This window comes from Pavona decussata, unplaced genomic scaffold, assembly GCF_977016875.1.
Source record: "Pavona decussata unplaced genomic scaffold, jaPavDecu1.1 SCAFFOLD_92, whole genome shotgun sequence".
Lineage (NCBI taxonomy): Eukaryota > Metazoa > Cnidaria > Anthozoa > Scleractinia > Agariciidae > Pavona > Pavona decussata.
The window spans coordinates 832,989-852,500 of NW_028145509.1; the positions used below are offsets into that span (position 1 = coordinate 832,989).

At 37.9% G+C, this 19,512-nt stretch overlaps 2 protein-coding genes and 2 non-coding genes across 4 annotated transcripts in view; 3 read left to right on the top strand and 1 right to left on the bottom strand.

The window, feature by feature from the left end:
- The first annotated feature begins 877 nt into the window (after window positions 1-877).
- Window positions 878-12,368, top strand: LOC146473722 (meprin A subunit beta-like). Its single transcript, XM_085117761.1, has 11 exons — window positions 878-960; window positions 3,077-3,253; window positions 4,725-4,848; window positions 6,562-6,653; window positions 7,028-7,111; window positions 8,254-8,469; window positions 9,457-9,507; window positions 9,991-10,131; window positions 10,720-10,985; window positions 11,296-11,402; window positions 11,979-12,368. The coding sequence occupies exons 1-10, from the start codon at window positions 888-890 to the stop codon at window positions 11,380-11,382; spliced, it is 1,311 nt and encodes a 436-aa protein (XP_084973887.1). The 5' UTR covers window positions 878-887; the 3' UTR covers window positions 11,383-11,402; window positions 11,979-12,368.
- Window positions 4,497-4,568, top strand: Trnah-gug (transfer RNA histidin (anticodon GUG)). The gene has a single exon. It is a non-coding gene; the product is annotated as a tRNA-His (tRNA).
- A 1,324-nt stretch (window positions 12,369-13,692) lies between the features above and the next one.
- Window positions 13,693-13,764, bottom strand: Trnah-gug (transfer RNA histidin (anticodon GUG)). Its single transcript has one exon. It is a non-coding gene; the product is annotated as a tRNA-His (tRNA).
- A 1,774-nt stretch (window positions 13,765-15,538) lies between these two features.
- Window positions 15,539-19,512, top strand: part of LOC146473725 (45 kDa calcium-binding protein-like) — a 13,457-nt gene continuing 9,483 nt past the window's right edge. The window contains exons 1-2 of the mRNA XM_085117765.1: window positions 15,539-16,113; window positions 19,157-19,344. Coding sequence (XP_084973891.1) covers window positions 15,576-16,113; window positions 19,157-19,344 — 726 coding nt within the window. The 5' untranslated portion in view covers window positions 15,539-15,575. The remainder of the gene's footprint in view (window positions 16,114-19,156; window positions 19,345-19,512) is intronic.

The following is a 19,512-nucleotide window of genomic DNA, read 5'->3' on the forward strand; positions in this document are numbered from 1 at the left end:
AAATAGCTTTTTCCTTTATGGTGTGTTGGGAGCTGTGTTTGCTAGTAAAAAATATCTTTCATTACGTTAAACCTCTTTAAAAATTTCCAATTACAGAAATACAAAAAGTTAAATAGAAAAGAAAAAGTTAAAATGGGAACATTTAACACCTGAACATCTGTGTAAATTTCTTTTCTGTGAAAAGTTTTTCTGCATTCACCGTATTCAAAGGCTTTTATCACTTCATATCTTAGGGGGTGTATCCGTGATCCACCTGACTCTCAAAATACGAGCTAATCAAGGTTCGCTCTGTGCCTTTGAATTCATTTACAAAGTATCGCCGTAAAACCTCGCGGTTTTAAAAACCCAAATGCTTTGACGATATCAAGATTCTTATTTCGCCACAAAACCTCATTCATGGCTGGTGAGACGTGATTGCGTTAAAAGAACAAAACAAAACAAAGCAAAAACAAATATTTAAATACAAGCGAACTATTAGTTTGTGCTAAAAATAATCCGCGGGAAGTAATAAAGTGCTATACGTTTTATATTTTGACAGAACTGCTTCATTTTAGAGTCGTTTAGCTACCCTGAAGCAATTAACTGCCCCCTTTTTGCGGTTTTACCTTGAACTTGCAAAGTTTATTTGTGATTCGTGTGATCTTAATCAACCACATGGGCGTAATTCAAACAACAATCTAAAACGCGGTGTAGCACCTTTTTTCTTTTCGTTTGAACTGCCTTTTCTGACGTAAACATTTATTCTCTTTCAATTTGTTTTGTGATTATTGCAAGGCAACAACTTGTCTCCTGTTTCAAAATCAATTGACAGGCTTGCTTTAAATATTTGGTCAGGTTTTATATAAATCCGAAGGCCGATGTACATTTTCCCATTTTCCATTAGCGAGATGGCCGCCCCAGCCTTCATTATTTTGGGGCTTCTCATTATTACCCAACCCAGTTTTCAGTTTCCAGAAGAAGGTAAGAGGAATCGTTTGTAAAACGATGGTTATAGGGACAGTGTCACCTATTTTTAGTGTCCATTTGAATAGCTCTAGCCCAAAAAAACATATTTCTATGGATGTAAAAGCAAAAATATAATGGTTCAGTTTTGTTAACAATAACCGAACTATTGCACAGAAACTAGTATCATTCATCTCCGACTGTGGATGGCTAAGATGGAAATGGATTGCAACTTGAAAAAATTGGCCAATTTCTTTTTTCCAAGTACCTCCTGTGTATTTTTGAACAATTGCTAAAAAATGAGCACACTTTGTTAATTCCTCGGAGAAATCATTTCATTTTGCCCCTGGTGCTCTGACTAAGAGCACGGGTGAATTTCACGTTAACTGAGAAGAGGTTCTTAATCAAATACTTGAGCAGTTTTAACCAACATACAGCAAAAATCTCCGTGGCAGTGCCCCTTTAATTTGGAAACAACCCCTAACAAGACTTTTACAAGTTTACGAATTGCCAGAGTGATTCAGAAGCTTCATCTACTTACTCTGGCGGTGAAGTCGATAAATGTCCCCGTTGGTGAAGGATTGTGCACCCAGGGTGCTTGCCATTTACGCAAACCACCCGGATGGAAATTTTTGGCATAAATACGAAATGATTTAGCTTGTCTTAACAGAAGATGGATAACATGAACATCAGCTGTAAATCCCAGAAGGAGCAATAAAAATGCATCACTTTGACCAGAAGCATATAATTTCAGAAGTACTCCAAATGGATTGATGCGTACCATTTGATTTTCAAACCGGAATTTCCGGGTTTTCCATGTAAATGGTAAGCACCCCCGTATTTAATCTGAGTTGTTGTAGTGGATTCAAATGAAGCCCCAAATTGTTACCATTAAACTAAGGGATCTTATTATGCATACTTCCTACAGCCAGGCAACTCTAACTTTTAATTCTGTATATGAAAGGCGAATTGTTATCTAGCATTCAAGGAAATACATAAACATTCCCCATTCTGCAGGATAGTTGAGAATTGAGATTGTGAACGGAATTTATCAGTTAAATTTAACTTGTCGAGCAGTTCTTTTACTGCAGTTCCTTTTGTCTCTGATCATCTCGCAAAATGAGCACTGAGCAATTTGAACTTTGCACTCTTTAGAGGCTTGATCAGCTATACTTTCACTTTTGTACCTGTTATGTTTTCGCTTGTTCGAAACAATTAACAGTTTTAACTGTTTTCAAAAACTCATATTTCAATTGGAACTACTTGTAAAAACTGTCTCCGCTCTGTGGACATCGGTTTTTTTACTTCATTTTATCAGATTAAGTTTACCTTGAAATGCTTGCAATGAACTAATCAGTAACACCCTATACAATTTAGACAAGAGTTCCTGTTTCTAAAGTGACTACTCCGCCCTTTTTCACATCTGTCGGGTATGAAATGCAAACTAGACACTTTTCAGTCGTGTTATAAGGTTTTGAATCGAGCATCTTAATTCTGCAAAAGTTTTGATATTGATAATCAAATGGGTGACTTAAACGAAAACATAGCAAAACTGTCTTCCTTTGTCCCACACCGGTGGCATTACGATGTGACATATCATCTTCTTATTTCTTTTATCTAAATTACAATTTCCACCCAATCTTTCTTTATTTATCAAAGCGCATGTTGTTAAGTTTGTTTGTCGTGTGAGTTCTAATTCTAGTGGCTGATTGGCAACTGAAGGCGAAAAGATCACACGAAGCCGTTTTTACACTCAAGCTAACGCATTTACATGCTGCTAATAGCGAAGCACCGTGCACTGTCAGTTAATGACCAAGAGTGCCCCCCCGCCCCCCCCATTAAAAACGGGAAATCAATCCAAGTACTTCATTGGCTCCAGGCGGCCATGCCCAGAGAACAGTACTTCTTTTTTAATGATTGCTATTACTTTTTCTAATTCTTCTTTATTACGTTCGACGTAGAAAGAACGCACTCCTAATACAGATTGGAGTCGAGATTGTATGGGACAACGTTGATTGAATGAGTGAATCCTGGGATGCGTCTCTTGAAACGAGAGAGAGACTGGTGACATCGAACGCACTCCCTAATCTTTGATTATTACTAGTCATTAAGTATTTTTTTGCTTATTATGTAGGAAACGAAGACCAGTCACTTCTTGAAGGCGACATTAGACTGTCCCCAGACCAGCAGATTGCCCTTGAGCTGTTTGGCAATCCTTCAACTCCTTTGTTAGGAGCCAGAGGAATAACCAAAGAACGGAATCGATTGTGGAACAATAGACTGGTGCCTTACAATATTTCACAAGAACTGGGTGAGCTGACCATAGTTTCTTATTATTACAAATTTCGTTCTCCGGCTTTAGCTTTAGGTCATTTGTATAGAGATGGGTTACGCTAGCAAAAATTCAAAGCCTATTATGTATTGTTACCGACACGCACCTTAGCTTCTTTTAAGTCGATCTCATAACTTGGGCTTTCGTAGTTAATAATAATGAGCTTTATTCATCCATCTTAAAAAATAAAGTTATATAATGATTTACATTTTCATGACCTTAGTGGTACAGTATACTAAAAGCATGCTAAAAATACATAAAAAATACAGGACGTGGCCAGAAAATTGCTTTACCTCCTAGAAATTCTTTAAAAATGTGTTCATAATGTTTCTAACCAATCCCTTGAGAGTATAACAAAACCTAAACCAAAACTCTTTGTGATTACTTCCGATGTACTCAATCAAAACCGGCTTTAACCCAGGATTTAATGATTTCAGTACTGGTTTTTAAATTGGTTTCAAGCAATCGCTGATTTTCCTCCAGTCATGTTTACTATTTATAGCAAGTTATTAATACATTTTCTTTTTCATATTTCGTCATTCAAGTATTGTGTACAGGAGTATTGACTGTTCAATAGCTTAAGTTACAGAGCAGCACGATTGCCTTGGCAGAGCGACGGCTCGCAACGGGATTGTCTTTGAGGGATTGTCTTTTTTCTTTTCTTCTAGACTATTTGAAAATCTTCATATTTAAGAAGAATATGAAGTAAAAATTGAAGATTTTAATATTTGGTGTAGCTACCATAATAATAATAACAAATCACTGAAATTTTAACATTTATAGTATAATGAAATAAAAAAGTTTGTTATTATTTTAAAATGTAATGTTTCATAATGACGTCTATTTTTTAAGGTACGGAACGTAAAATTTTGAAACCTCTATTCTGTTTCTAATGGTGTTGATTGATAAAACTCGTTACCAAGAAAATGAGATAATTGAAAACTCTTTGAATCCTTCGGTTCTTTTGAAAAGAAATAACCACATTTCAATAAAATGTTACACTAACAAGCATATGATCTTTTTGATTGTGTAGTATTGTTTAGATTTAACTTTGAATAATAATAATAATAATAATAATAATAATAATAATAATAGTAATAATAATAATAATCGCATTCTGTCACTGCTACCAGCCAAACTAACAACATTAGCACCAGGTGGTCTATGCAAAATATAAATTTCAATGATTGTAGTACAATTTCATCCACCTCCTCGGTGGCTCGCCGCGATCGTCTAGTGGTTAGGACACTGCGTTGTGGCCGCAGTAACCCAGGTTCGAATCCTGGTCCCGGCATATTTTTCTTATTTTATTTGACCTTTTTTTCACCTTCGTTTTACTTTATATCTTTGCTTGTTTGTTTTTTCGTTAGTTTTCGTTCGTTCGTTCGTTAGTTTGTTTGTGTAATATTTTTTCGAAATATCGTACTTATTTTTCGTACTTATTTTCTAGAGGAAAATCCCACCGCAAAAGCTGTGATTCTAAGCGCTATGAAAGAATGGGAGCAAAGTTCCTGTTTGAGGTTTGTGAGACGAACAACGGAGGACAGCTACATCGAGTTTTTCAAGGGAGGAGGGTAAGCTCTATGTAATTAAGGGTGCTACCTCATTTTGCTATCTCGCGACGGTCCTGCGCACCGCAGGACGGTGGGGTTTATTGAGAAGGATGTCCGGGGTGATTAAAACAAATATATTTTTGCGCTATTTATGACTATGCGGGAAAAACTTTGCTTCGTCCGTTTCCCGTCATTCGAACACATTAACAGTAACAATAATAATGATAATGATAATAATAATAATAATAATAATAATAATAATAATAATAATAATCTTTGTTAATTCATAAGATAAAAAAAAACTACATATCTTATGTTACAAAACCTGCAGTTTAAAAATTACAGCGCAAAATCATATTAAAAGAATATAAAATCACAAAGCTAGGTCATACTTAAAAATCAGGCGATTAAAAATAGGAACACTTCACTAAATCCGTGTTCAATTTCGGTCGGTGACTATATTTGTGTCTTAGATTGTATTCTGTGACCTTCATTTCAGGCATAAAGTTTTTCAGAGGATGTTTCTCTTGCTGTTTAACCTTAATTAATTTCATAGACAAGACTGAGTCTTTACTCTGCTCGTGACTTCCATGCCATCAATGCAGTTTCAGCTATTTTTAGTGTCAACTTTGAATAGCGAAAAAAAAAAAAACATATCTGTGTTGATGGGAACATACTAAAACAATGGTTCAATTTCGTTAATAATGACCCTAGAAACTAGTATCAATCATTTTTGTCTGCAGATGGCTAGGATGAAAATCGATTGCAACTTGAAATTATTGGCCAATTTTTTCAAGCTCGGCCTCCTGTGATTTGGAGAAAAGAAAACTGATTCTAGTTAATTTTTCCCTTTGAGAAATCAATTTACATTTTCCTCCCGACGCTCTAAGAGCAATTTCACGTTAAAAAAAAGGGTTCTTGAGCTGTTTTGACCAACATACAGCAAATTCTCTCCTTTAAGTAGAGTATATTACTTGACAATGTTGCCTTGTTAGCTACTAAGTACTTCGCCGATAAAGGGTGATTTTTCCCGATTTTGGGGGCATTTACAGTCTGTCAACACCTCTGTATCTGGTGTGAAGTATAAATCGTCTTTACCATTCCGTTTACAAAGTTGCGTACATTTTGTAACTAGTCCGCGAGAAGGAGTTGGATATGAAAGCAGTGATACGCGTCTCGTTGGCTACAATTATGACATATCCCACAAGAGCGTGTGGAATAATTGTCTTATTAATAATAACAATGAAATATTGTTAGATCTTGATATTTTTACGTTGCCGAGTAAGAGCAGAAGATGATTTAATGACCGCTATTTGTGGGATATGGTATAAATGTTAATTTATTCCAAGAGCGCGCGAGTTGGGTATGAGATGATAGATAGCCAACGAGGCGCGTCGCGCCGAGTTGTCTATAATCATCTCATATCCAACAAGCGCAAGTGGAATAATTGTTTTTATTAAAAACAATCAAGAAATATTCAGTGCTAGATCTTGCTGATTTTGCTTGTAAGAACAACCACAAGACAATTTATTGATAGCTATTTCTCGGACATAGTATCTAAATGGTTCATATACCATGGCCGCTAAGCCAATGAAATCCCTGGAAATACATTATACAATGATCCAGTTTTTAATAATGGTCAATATTTGATGTCTTCAGCGGTCATCTTCTGCTGTAATTTATGAAGCTACTGTTAAAAAGGTCTGTCGTTTTTTCTTGATTTCTTTTATCTAGGTGCTGGTCATACGTTGGGCAGCAAGGTGGAATGCAGCAAATTTCATTAGCCAGTGGGTGCTGGTCTCAAGGAACAGTTGTACACGAGATTGGTTTGTATCAGAACGTACTAAATTTTGCTTAAATATTGCTTGCTCTAATTGTTTGTTTAAAAATGTACTAAACGTTGGCTATAAAAATGGGTGTGTAGTCGTTTGAGGTGCTTATATACAACGTAAACATGGTGCACGGAAAATTTGTAGGTTTGTACTAAATTCAATGTATGGCCCATTACTTGGTTACGATCCACCCTCCCCGCACCTCCCGCCACCCTCACACTTCCCCTCCTCGCCTCTTAATGGGCGAAGCTGTTTAAAAATTCGTAAATTGGCTACATTCAAAGGCTGTTCTAAAAACCTGCTCCATGGTTTTCATGGATGATAGACTTATGTCATTTTGTTTCTTTGTTTCTCCCTGCCTTTTGTAGGACACGCCATGGGCTATTGGCATGAACAAAGTCGGCCTGACAGAAGTGAGCACGTGACAATCGTGTGGGACAATATACCAGAAGGTAAGCTATTTAACGACGGTGCCTATTTTTGTTACTGTGCATACGTTATGCGCATCTCAAGATACTCGGGTTTCTTATGGGTGGTGCCTACTAATACAGGGATATTTTTGCGTGCCCTTGGTGTTAAAGAAAATTGGGGGTAAGCACTCATTTTTTTAGAGATAATAAAGCTTCAATTTGGAAAAAATTCCATACATTGCTTTGTATTTTAGCGCTTTTAAAAATTATTGTTGCTCCATTATCTCTAGAAAAAAAATGCATGGTTACCCCCCCCCCCCCCCCCCCAATTTTCCTTTTGGGTAAGAACTTGCGAAGAATTCATAAATTGCGTAAAGTCATTAATTGCGCAAAAATACCTCTGTCATAGTAAGCAACGTCCTTAAAATACAAGGCTGACAAATCCGGCATAGTAGGGATCAAGTTTTTTGAGAGTAAAATTCCAAAGTATTCCGAAATATATTGTAATTTCGATCTTTGAGGTAGCATCTATTCGTTTTAATTTAGATGTGAAGACAAAAAAGCATGTGTTTTTCATTCTGGTATGGTTTACTCAAATATATCCATATAGAGTTTTGCGCTATACAAATGTAAATTAGTATTATTATTATTATTATTATTATTATCATTATCATTATCATTATCATTATCATTATCATTATCATTATCATTATCATTATCATTATCATTATCATTATCATTATTATTATTATTATTATTATTATTATTATTATTATTATTATTATTATTATTATTATTATTATTATTATCAGCATGCACCAGTAGATAGAAACACAAAGGGGCGCGTTCGAAAGGCTTTTACGTGAACCGAAGTTCGGTTTGATGAGTTTTGATCCCGGTGGGAATACTAGCTCCTTGGAATTTGTGATGGGGGAGGGGAGGGGGGGGTGCAGCTCCGTCCTCCCAAACCTGACCCTATTTCGGGCCCAAACTTTTTTGTGTGCTGCCTTGATGCAACTTAATGAATTAAAAAAAAAAAGTAAATTACAATAATGACACGCATCTCACTTGTGAGTATGCGCGTGTGTGCGGAGGGGGAAGGGTGGATGGAGTAGTACTCTTTGTTGTTTTACGGTTAATAAAACGGCATAAAGTGTCGTCTTCACCTTACCCTTGTTTTCCAGAGAAAAAGCATAACTTCCGAAAGTACAATGTATCGCAGGTGGACTCTTTGGGGATCCCGTATGACTACCTATCCGTCATGCATTACTCTGAAACGGCGTTTGGTAATGGTGCCACCACCATCATTGCCAGGGATCCGTCCGTGATTCAGCTAGGTCAGCGGGTTGGTCTCAGTCCTAAAGACATCACACAGGCGGACTTGTTGTATCGCTGCAACGGTAGGTCTTGTGAAGATCTTCGGCAAATAGCAAAACTATAAGACAATCACTTGCAACTGTCGATGTCGAAAACAGCATTTATACAGACGCTAATCCATGCATCGCGCTCTCAAGAATGCGATCATCAACTAAGAAATCTAACAGTGTGTTTTTTTTTTACTCGTCTCCAGTCGTCTTTCTTGTCTTTGAGGAGGAGAGAAGCGTGGGGGCTGATGGGAACGAGAGAAGCGCGAGAGATGAGCGCGGGAGTTAATGGTGCTAGTCTCCCGCGACTCTCGACCGCGCGTACCAAATCAAAAGAGACAACCGAGGTCGAGATAACAATTTTCCTACTCACGTATCATATTTCACTTCGTGTTTTCTTTTTCCTTTAAGTTGCTATGTTTTTGTTTTTCTTGAGGTATATCTTTATTGTTGTTGTTGCAGTTGCCTTTTATTGTTGCTGTCAGTTGTTGTTTTCTTTTTCCTTTTCATAAACTTGAAGAAAACGTTCCAGGGATCGAGATTGCGATTCCCCATGCCAACTTTTTTGATCTCTTGGCTTCCACGAATCTCTGTATCCAGCACTATTGCCAGCTCTGTCATAGAGATATCTCTGTTTTCTAATCAAAACTGCTCACATATTTGACAAGATATACCTTCAGTCTCTAACATCAAATTCCCCTTGAAGCACCGAGAAGAAAATATTGTTCTTCTCCTGGGAAGAACAAACTGAAATCAGTTTTTTAGCGATTTCTCCAAAATACACAGGAAGAACTTGAAACAATTGGCCATTTTTTTTTTCAAATTTGAATCCACTCCAATTCTTGCCATCCGCAGCCAAAGACAATTAACACTAGTTTCTGTCTCCTATTAGGGGCATTGTTAACAAAACTGAACAATTATTTTAACGTTTTCATAGATACAAATACCCCATTTGGCTATTGAAACTAACACTACAAATAGGTGACACTGCCCCTCTAACATATCCTTTCTGTTGCCTTGAAGGGACCACCACCAGACCACCCGTGTATCCTTCTCCTCAGCCACCCCCTACTGGTAAGTAAGACTAAGTAACATGGTGACGATTTTTGAGATCAACTGAGCAATTTACAGGGGCGGATTTAGAGGTGGGGGTAGGGGGAGGGGCGGGTTGTAACGGTCTTTCGAATGGTATTATGCAATCAATCGTTTTAAAAAATCCTCTTGAAGTCTGTCTTCGGAAGCCTTAACAAATGCTTCCAGAATGCTGTAAAGGAGAATCTCCACGAATGTGAAGTTTTGTCGAGGGGGGAGGGGAGGGTGCTTTTGCGCCCTGGCCACAATTTCTTTGGCCCCGTCTCTCTAGATTTTCTGGATTTTTCTGGATCTGATTTAGACGGGCAAAATGTTCCTTTTATTCAATATATTTTTCGATATGTTGTAAATAAAGAAAGACATTCTTCAGTTCGGCATATTTAAATGTCATTGTTAGCTACAGATTATGGTTCATTCAAGGACGAAAACAGAATGCATAAATTCATTGTCTCATCTTTCACTCAGGCCCTGATGACTGCACATTTGAAAATGGTTTGTGTGGATTTACAAATGTTGATGGCGATGACTTTGATTGGACGCAGAGACTGGGTAAGACTCCCAGCAGTAGGACTGGACCCGAGTTTGATCACACAACCCTTCGCTTTGGTGAGTTTACTGTGATAATCTAGGGGACGATATAAGGCAATCACGCATATGTCGTGAATATTTTGATATAGTGAGCACAATTTCTTTTCAGATAAAAATTTTGATTTATCGTGATCACAAGCTTCGAGTTTGAAGTATTAAATTGTTTATTTTATGTTTTCATGGCTTGCTTAACTTTCTTCTTTTCGCCTGCGAACACTGGCCTATAAAGATGCGCTATGGTATCGGACAATTCGTAAAAGAGCGACGGCATAAGAAATCCTGTAACTGTGGCGTGACAGAAATAGTGTTCCAACCCTACTGCAATGCAATTATAAATTAATTAATTTAAAAAGTATCGGGAATATTGTCAGTATTGTATGTACAGTATGTAGGTATTGTATGTATTGTTTAGTGTCCGTTGTTAGTATTGTAAGCGTAGTAAGTATTGTCAGTACTGCAAGTATTGTTAGTATTGTAAGTAGCTATTAAGTATTGTTAAAATAAATAAACTAAATAAGAAAAAAAAAAATTCATTGCACTAGTTAGTTCTAAACCGGAGCTTACGCTAGTTCATTAACATCTACCCCTTATCCGATAATTTCTTAGGATACTTCATGTTCATCGAAACTTCGAAACCCCGCCAGCTCGGTGATGAGGCTGTACTTCAAAGTAAGCTGTATCCCCCACCAACCCATGGACGCTGCCTTCAGTTCTATTATCACATGTATGGAGAGCATATGGGCACACTCAAAGTCCTTTTTTCACCTTGTGACGGCGGACCAGAGACGGTGCTCTGGGAGAAAAGCCAAGATATGGGAAACCAGTGGCTTTTGGCACAGGCCCAAATTCCTCGTGGAATATCCCAGTACAGGGTAGGTTTTGCAATCCAGAAGAGCAAATAAACTGTGAAAAGAGGAAGGCAATGTGTTATATTAGGATCAACCGTTTTTTCTTGGTTGGGTTGGTTAAGTTTTCCGTGTTCCCGCATTTTGTGAAATACTTTTTCTTTTGTCAACTTTTTCAAACGCCTTCAAACTATGTCGACTCGTTTGAGACCGGATCGTTCAGTAGAAATAGGTCTTATGTAACTAAATCGCTACTCCCGCAACCAAACAAAACCGGTTGAGGTTGAAAGGACCTTTTAAAGCTGAATTGATTGTATGTCGTTCTGTTCATTTACAGATCAAGTTTGTAGGTGTTCGGGGAAATAGTTTTCGTGGAGATGCAGCCATTGATGATATTTTCTTCACAGATGGGAACTGTTCATAGAAACCCTGCACCGCTGAAAAGTAAGGCTAATTGGTTCATACGCTCTACGCCCCATCTCATGCGCAGCACCAAACATAGTTATGTTGGTGGTGCGATTCCCGGCCCTCGTTCAGAAGTGGGAAGGGAGGGGGGGGGGGGATACTTTCTTATCTAAATGCAGCACTAATTGCCACAAAATTACAAGGGGCGCTTAAGCAACCTTGTTCCCCAGGTCTTTCATCTCCCCACCCCAGAGGTGGAGAACGAGGTTGATTCTTATGTGGCTTGCCTGCATTCATTAGGTCTCAATTAGGTCATTCGTTCTTTATTTCTACAGTTGATAGCCCACGCCCTCATCAGCTATTACGCGATAGAAATCTTGGGCTTATAATCTAATTGTTAATTATATATCAAAACGACTGCAAGTAGTTATTCGGTTGACCGGAACAATAAGATTTTTTTGTAGCCCCTAAACAAACTATAAAACGATGTATGCAAAATACACGCTGGAAAGCGCGGCATCTTAAGTTCTATTTTTATCATTGGCCACCATAGATATTGATGTTTTCATATCTCCTCGCCCCTTGTTAATTCGTTTTATTTTTTATTTTCTTCAGGTATGAATCACTGGTGAATTGCATTTGGTTTCTCACATTAAGCAGAAAATTAAACTTGAATTTGATCCGTTTGATTCTAAATGATCTAAACTCAGTTAACTGAAAGAGAATAGTTAGTTAATATTAAGAAAAAATAAGAGCTAATAAAAAGGTTTAAATAGAGTAAATGAAAGTTCTCGTGTACTAGTGTTTGGAAACTAAAATCCGAGCCTCGGCCATTTTTTTTTTTTTACTAATCGCACGCGTAGATGTGCTATGCATGATGTCCTCACTATTCGGGGACTACTTCTCGGAATTTTTTTTGTAGGGCTGTGCGGCTCGATTCTCCATACCTTAATCCTGTTTGAGACCAAAACGTGTAATTTTTTGGTACCCTTTTAAGACCTGCCACCCATCCAGTCGATAAACTGTTATGGTTGGAGGTAAAGGTAAGGTAAGGTAAAATCTCTATTTAGACACGGTGTTTCCTTCAGGACTATACAATATTTAATTTAAAATCTAACTACGTAACTAAATTAATGTTGTAAACAGCTACTACAGTAAGAGAAATGATAAAAACCTGCTTTACAAGGAAGCCGTGTATAAAATCAAAATAAAATTCATATTTAAGACCACTGTCAAAATCATAATTCTTCAGCTTAGATTCAAATTCATTAAAAGACAGCGACTGTCGAATATTCAAGGGCAGACTGTTCCACAGTATAACTCCGTTGTAAGACAGACTTCTTTTACAATAATTAGTGCGGGGCTGTGGGATAGCAAGCGTACCATCACTATCCGCTTAGGTTGTAAGTTAAAGTATCAGAACGGAAGACAAAGCGTGAACTAAGATATTCCGGAACAATATTCCGGAGTAAAGTTTATCCGCTGGAAAGCAATTTATTCACTGGATTTCTCTTTGAACAACCGAAGCTTGCTTCGCTGGCCATGGCTCACGGAGTTCACCTTACCGATTCTTTGGGTGTAGTCTATTGTGCCATCAAACAGAGCCCCGCTAAAAGACCGAAATTCGATAGAGCACTTCCAATACATAGGTACCCAGTTGTTCAGAGCACGATTAATATAAGTTAATTCAGGTAAGTGCCAGTTCAAGTTGTTCAATTCCGTCCTAATTACCAATCAATAAAGATTTTTCCCAAAAGGTTTTTGCCCTTCAGTATTGACTTGGGCTCTTCTCAGCTCAAACAATAGCTTTTAAACAGGCTTTTAAAAACAGTTTCAACAAATGAGATGAAATCTTTGCTCAACTTTTACTCCTAAACTCAGTGAGTGTTATTGGCTCTCGAACAACGAGCCCTCATGTACGGGACGCTGCGATAACTACTGTGAGAGGTAAAGATTTTATTAGCTCATCATATCGTTTCGCAAGCACCGGCACCCAATTCATGGTAGAGAATCTCAGAGAGATCAGTTTTCCCCACTGTCAACCTCACTTTTTTTTGTTTGTTTTGTTTTTTTAAGTGATTCAATTCTTAAGTTTGAACTGTTGAAAGTACTCACGATTAGCAAAAGAAAGGGGCAAATCAACTGACACGTGCACCTTTTATTATAACGGAAATATATTTTAGCAAAAAAATTACCACCCCCCCCCCCAAAAAAAAAATAAAAAATAAAAAATAAAACAACGAACGAACGAACGTACGAAACTGACAAAAAAAAAACAAACAAACAAAGGAATAAACATGTTAAGTAAAAAGAAGGTAAAATAAAAATGTGCCGAGACCAGGATTCGAACCTGGGTTACTGCGGCCACAACGCAGTGTCCTAACCACTAGACGATCACGGCGTGCCACCGAGGAGGTGGATGGCCCAATGAGCGAAAAATAAGATTTAATCGCTAAAAGGAAGAAGAACAAAATCATACTCGCAGCTTAGAATTGGGCAACCCCATTTAAATTAATTAACGTTTTTGAACATTATTTCTAGCGATAACGTTATTAAGAGAATTTAGTGATTTCGTATTAAATCGCTAATTTAGTTAAATCTCTCTGGAAAAAAAAGGGAAATTGTTTAAGCCCGATCGTCAAAAAAAATTCCTAAGTGTTCATGGATAAAATCACTAAACTACGCTGTTTATCAGCTGTTTATCATAGAAAATTGGTTAAAAAATATCCCCGGTATTGCGAAAAAAAAAGGCCGTTACTAATCCCACGCGCGTACGCGCGCGCGTTGTGTCATAAGCTCATCGCGTCGTAACGTCACTGCAGCTGAGTGTATACTGCTTGAAAACTCTATCCGAGAGAAGATGGCCACACTTTTACCGTCAATATTTCTGACTGGTAGGATTTACAAGTTTAGAAGCCAGCTTTTGGCATCTTTTTCCCTTGCTTAAAAAAATCTCTTTCTTAATTTCCGGTCAACATTTGATGATTTTTTGGTAGAATCTCTAAGGCACAACTTAGTTTCCCATTCTCAAACTCCTCTTTTCTCCAATAGTTTTCTGATAATTTTCGATATTGCTGCAATTAAGTGGTATAGAATTAATCAGTGTTTAGCAAATGTAAGGGGGCAAGTCAAGTTTAACTCGTTGTTCCTTGTAAGCTATATAAAAATGAAAAATGTCCAGTTTTCTCTAAAATGTGCCGGGACCAGGATTCGAACCTGGGTTACTGCGGCCACAACCAGGTGTCCTAACCACTAGACGATCGAGGCGTGCCACCGAGGAGGTGGATACGTTACTCATTCGGATTTATTACGTCTTTCGGCTTAACTACCAACTACCTCCTTCTCGGAGCTTTTTCTTTGCAAAATGGGGAGGGGCGGGCCCTTCCCATTTTACAAGCCGGGAAGCTCTGAGAATGAGTTTGATTTACCAACACCATAATGTTGTTTAGTTTCTCCGGTTTGATAAAATCGGGGAGTTAATAAATGGCATCGGAGCATAGGAATGTAGAGCGAAGCCAAGTAAGGCATGCATTCTCCACGATCTTTTGTTATTGTTTCCACTGTCGTTCTGAGGAGGGGAAGGGGAGATTTTATCAGACTAAGTGTACGCCTTGAGAGTTACCTTAAAAATACAGATAGCTAAAATTCGAGGAGCAGGAAGATGTATGGTGAAACAAAAAACTATTCCAGTACCAGGGTTCAAAACCGGGTGGAGGAGGGCTGTATGCATGTGTACTCCCCTCTATTCTGCTCCTACCCCATCCCCACCCACCATATCATTGAAACAATTTTCCATTATATTACTTCTACCTCTTTCTGAGTTCCACTGTCTTACTGCTGAAGGTCGTTGTGCCTAAAATGAACATGTGGCCACTTTTTTTTCCCAGACGGTTGCTGATTTTACTCATAGTTCCTTTATCTTGGAATTGGACAGAAAGGGTTCCTAAGTGTTTAACACGCGTACGTTTCTCTTTTTATTTATAATGCCAAGTTTATTTTCGAGTTGGTATTTTGATACCAAAATGTCGTTATTCTCGCCCACTCTCTGTGACGAATTCGAAAATTAATTCTCAGAGCTTAGGTAAGGAAATTCAAAGGTGCTACTTGTTGCAAGTGAGGTGGTTCCCACAATGTGACAGTGATCGCGTGAGAATAAACACTCACGTTTCTCGCGCGTGTTTTGGAGAAACGTACACGTGTACATGGAGCGTCATGACAGACTGGGGCGAGTACTTCTTTTTGTCGTCCAACATGGCGGTCGTGAAAGACTGCGTTGTCTTATTAGTTTTACTTCCAATCTGCATCAGCAAGCCGGTAAATATAAGCAGAACATTAACCACCGATGATACACATGAGAAAAAACTCAAGAAAACTTTACTCGAGGATCACATCAAGGGCTTGAAACTCGAACGAGACGGACATGTCAACAAAGACTACCATCATGAAGCTTTTCTCGGGAAATTGGTCGAAGAAGGCACGCTGCTATTCGACAACATGGCGGGCTATCGGCGGCTTATCGATCTCTTTCATAAGGTAGATAAAGACGAAGACCATAAGGTGAGTAAGGCAGAGCTCACAGCTTGGATTCACGAGAAAATCAAGGAACACATTCTGGAAGCTCAAGCGAACAATCACAAAATGTTCAAAGTGGTGGATAGGGACGGAGATGGATACGTCACTTGGGATGAATTTAAACAGAGGGTGAAGGAAGACAACTCGACAAAAAAGAAGAGACTTGAAACTGAGTTAGGTAGGTGTCGTAGGAATTATGATTTTCCAAATTCGCATTTGTTGATAGTGTGCATAATTGATAAATGCTGGGAATTGATTTTTTTGCATGCACACACAAACAATGCAACCGGCGCACAATCGCACATTGTATTCGTGTAAATTTAGCCACGTAAGGTTGAGACTTAATTGTACCAGGTGAAGCGACAGAAAAGCTTGGCTTAATATTTCACGTGATTCAGTTTTGGCTTTCAAAAGATCGCTTTGTGTCCTCTACGTCTTCGATTCGATTCATGTTCGTTCAGAAATTCTGCACGTGAATAATAAGTTTCGTGACATCAGTCATCCTAAAGCACTCTTGCTTCCAAATCTAGTGTATCCGGTTTCATCGTTAAATATGACAATGTCAATATGGTTATAACCTTTCCCTGCTTGCATTAGGCTTTTTGTAGTTACATTATTATTTTGTCATTTTTAATTTACATTCATTAATTAAATTTTGGCATCATGTTTGATGGTGTATGTCTGTTTCCATAGACACCTTTTTCTTTTAGCTTTGCAAAACATTTGCAATTGAATTATGATAAGTCTAAGGAAACATCTTGCATTATAAAACTTTCTTAGTAAAGTCAGACCTTGTACATAATTTGTAAGATGTGTAAGTTGCAGAATGGGTTAATTGGTTAACTTACAGGATTTATCGGAATAGTTTATTTGTTTTTTGTTTAGTGATTTACATGTACATGTACTTAGGCTTTTCGCTTTTGCCTGTTTATCGTCATGGAATTTTGAAACCTCGGGTTTGTTACAGTGAACCTTAAAGGATGGGAGTAGTATCAGATGAAGAGGTGAGCAACCTAAAGTCATCTGGGAATCATCAAGGGTTGGCACTCAGTACCGGTGGGACAGGTGAGGCATTTGTCCCACCAACTTTGGAGAGCTCAAAATGGTGGAAGACAGAGATAAATAATGTAGCAATAATTATCTAGTTTGATCCTGCAGCAAATACTCAGGCAAATCCAATCTAGAGTTTTATGTAGGGAGATGTTTTCGTTAGTTACTGGTCCTAGATTATGCGTTACCTATATAGCGAAAGATCTATCCAATCTCTTAACGATGTTAAGAGTGAGGTGAAAACACTACTGTTTAGGCAGGCTTTTTTATTGATTAAATGCGACTTGACTCAGATTTTAGAGTTTTAAATTTTTAAGGTAAGTGTAATTTAATTTTGTTATTATGACAACTTTTTTTATTTCATAAATTTATTAGCTGTAGAAATTGTATAGCACCATTGAGCTCATGGAAATGGTGCTATATAAATTTGTTTTATTATTATTATAATGAAAAAGAAAGCCTTATCTAACCATGTGAGAGGCTGCAGTATTATACCTTTTAGCATCAGCATCTAATTTCTCCGTACAATCAGTCACTACTCAATCAAACATACTGGTCTACAGAATAAAAGAAATGATCATCATGTGTTGATCTTCTAACAGAGTCTCCCAACTTACCCCAAGAAATATATTGGGGTTACATTGAGGAGAATATGCCTGTCGATACTAGGGTTTAAAGGGTTAAAATCGAGTTAATCTGCTTAAATTATGAGCACAATATTCTATTTCATAAATATGTAAATTGTGATCATCCGGGTGAGTGTAGTCCTGAGAAGGACTGTTTGGGGTGACATTGACTGACGTTTCCGACAACCTGAGCAGAAGATGAGGTGACATTGACTGGCGTTTTGACAACCTGAGCAGAAGTCATCTTCTGCTCAGGTTGTTGGAAACGTCAGTCATTGTCGCCTCAAAGAGTTATTTCTCAGCTTACATGTAGACCCTGATGATCATAATTTACCAACGTACTTATGACGTGACTAAATGGTTCAAACCATTTACAGTTTTAATATTCCATTTGTGGATGGATTAAGATTGAAAGCTTTTTGCCTCATGTTTTGGTTGTACGTACACCTGTAGTTATTCAGATGGTTTGGGAGCAAATTGTATCACAGATTAAACAAATAAACCTATGTGAGCTTGTGAAAATAACTTGTGCTTTGACAGATGCTGAAATAATTTCTTGTGATGCCACTATTGCCTTACACAAATTATGTATGACTTTCATTATTTAATTTGACATCTACACTACCTTCACTGAGTTAGCGAACTTGCAAAATCATAGATGGGACAATTCAGAAGTAAAGTGCACTGGAAAATATAATGCAAGATAGTATTTGCGTGACTGTGTGATAATCACTGACAGGAAAAATAGAAATCAGAAACTACCGGTATAATCTTGAAATTAAAAATGAGTGAAAAAAATGCACTTTGATAGCCATGTTGAAAGCACCAACTAATGCCCTAGCTAAATCAGAACCAAAAGAGGGTTTTAATGTGGCCACTGCCACAAAACTATGATAGAAGTATAATTATTTGCTTCGAGGGACATGAGAGGGCTCAATCAAGTCAGAGAACTGATTTAAATAGATTTAGTAAATTAATCCAAGGTGTGTATAGTTTGTAGAGTGGAGATTTTATTTGAAAGTTTAACTGAATATTAGAGGCTGGCATTTAATGTTCAAATGCTCTCAGGTCAGGCTTTTGCTTAGGCCTTTAGGTGAATGGCAGGCATTCTGGGGGAGGTACCTTCAGAGATCTCAGCTCTGTTTTTTCTTTTCTTCTGGCCACCTTTTGGCAGTCTGTTATCTGCCATACATGTATATAATTTATTATGCTCAAACTCTGTCAGGCCAATTTTGCATACTAGTGAGGCAAATCAAGATGTTACATGTAGCAGTTCAATGTGTTTGGTTTATAGCATCTAGTCCTTAATATTGATGACTCACATGAGATCCCTAATCCTATATAGCATAGGGATTCTCTAACACTTGGCTTGCATAGTGAAATAAAAATTTGTGGCGCCTAGGCCTTAGGGGCCTCAGTTTTGGTCTTAACACTAAGGGAGTGAGAGGGGGGGGGGGGGGGTCTGGCCCCTCCCAAGTTTCGCCACTGTACTTGTACATATAAGTTTGTCCTTTACAAGTGTCACATTACTTCCTTCTTTCGCAGATGATGTTGGCAATCCAGATGAAGTAATGGCTGAATACTACAGCAAGTTCCGCAGAGGAGACATGAACCTGGACGATAAACTTGAGGAAACTGAGTTTCTGTACTTTGAGCACCCTGAACACAATCCTCAGAGCATCAAAGATTTGGTAGAAGATATGATCCAAAATTTTGACCGCAATCAGGATAAGGTAAAACTAAGAACACTGTGGTTTTTGTATTAACCCTTTACAGAGTTTCATTAAGACTACAAACAGGCAGGTGAGAGGTTAAGGCACCTGGGCAGGGTAGTTATTAGATATTTAACAATTATTCCACGAGTGCGCATTGGATATGAGATGACAGATAGCCAGTGAGGT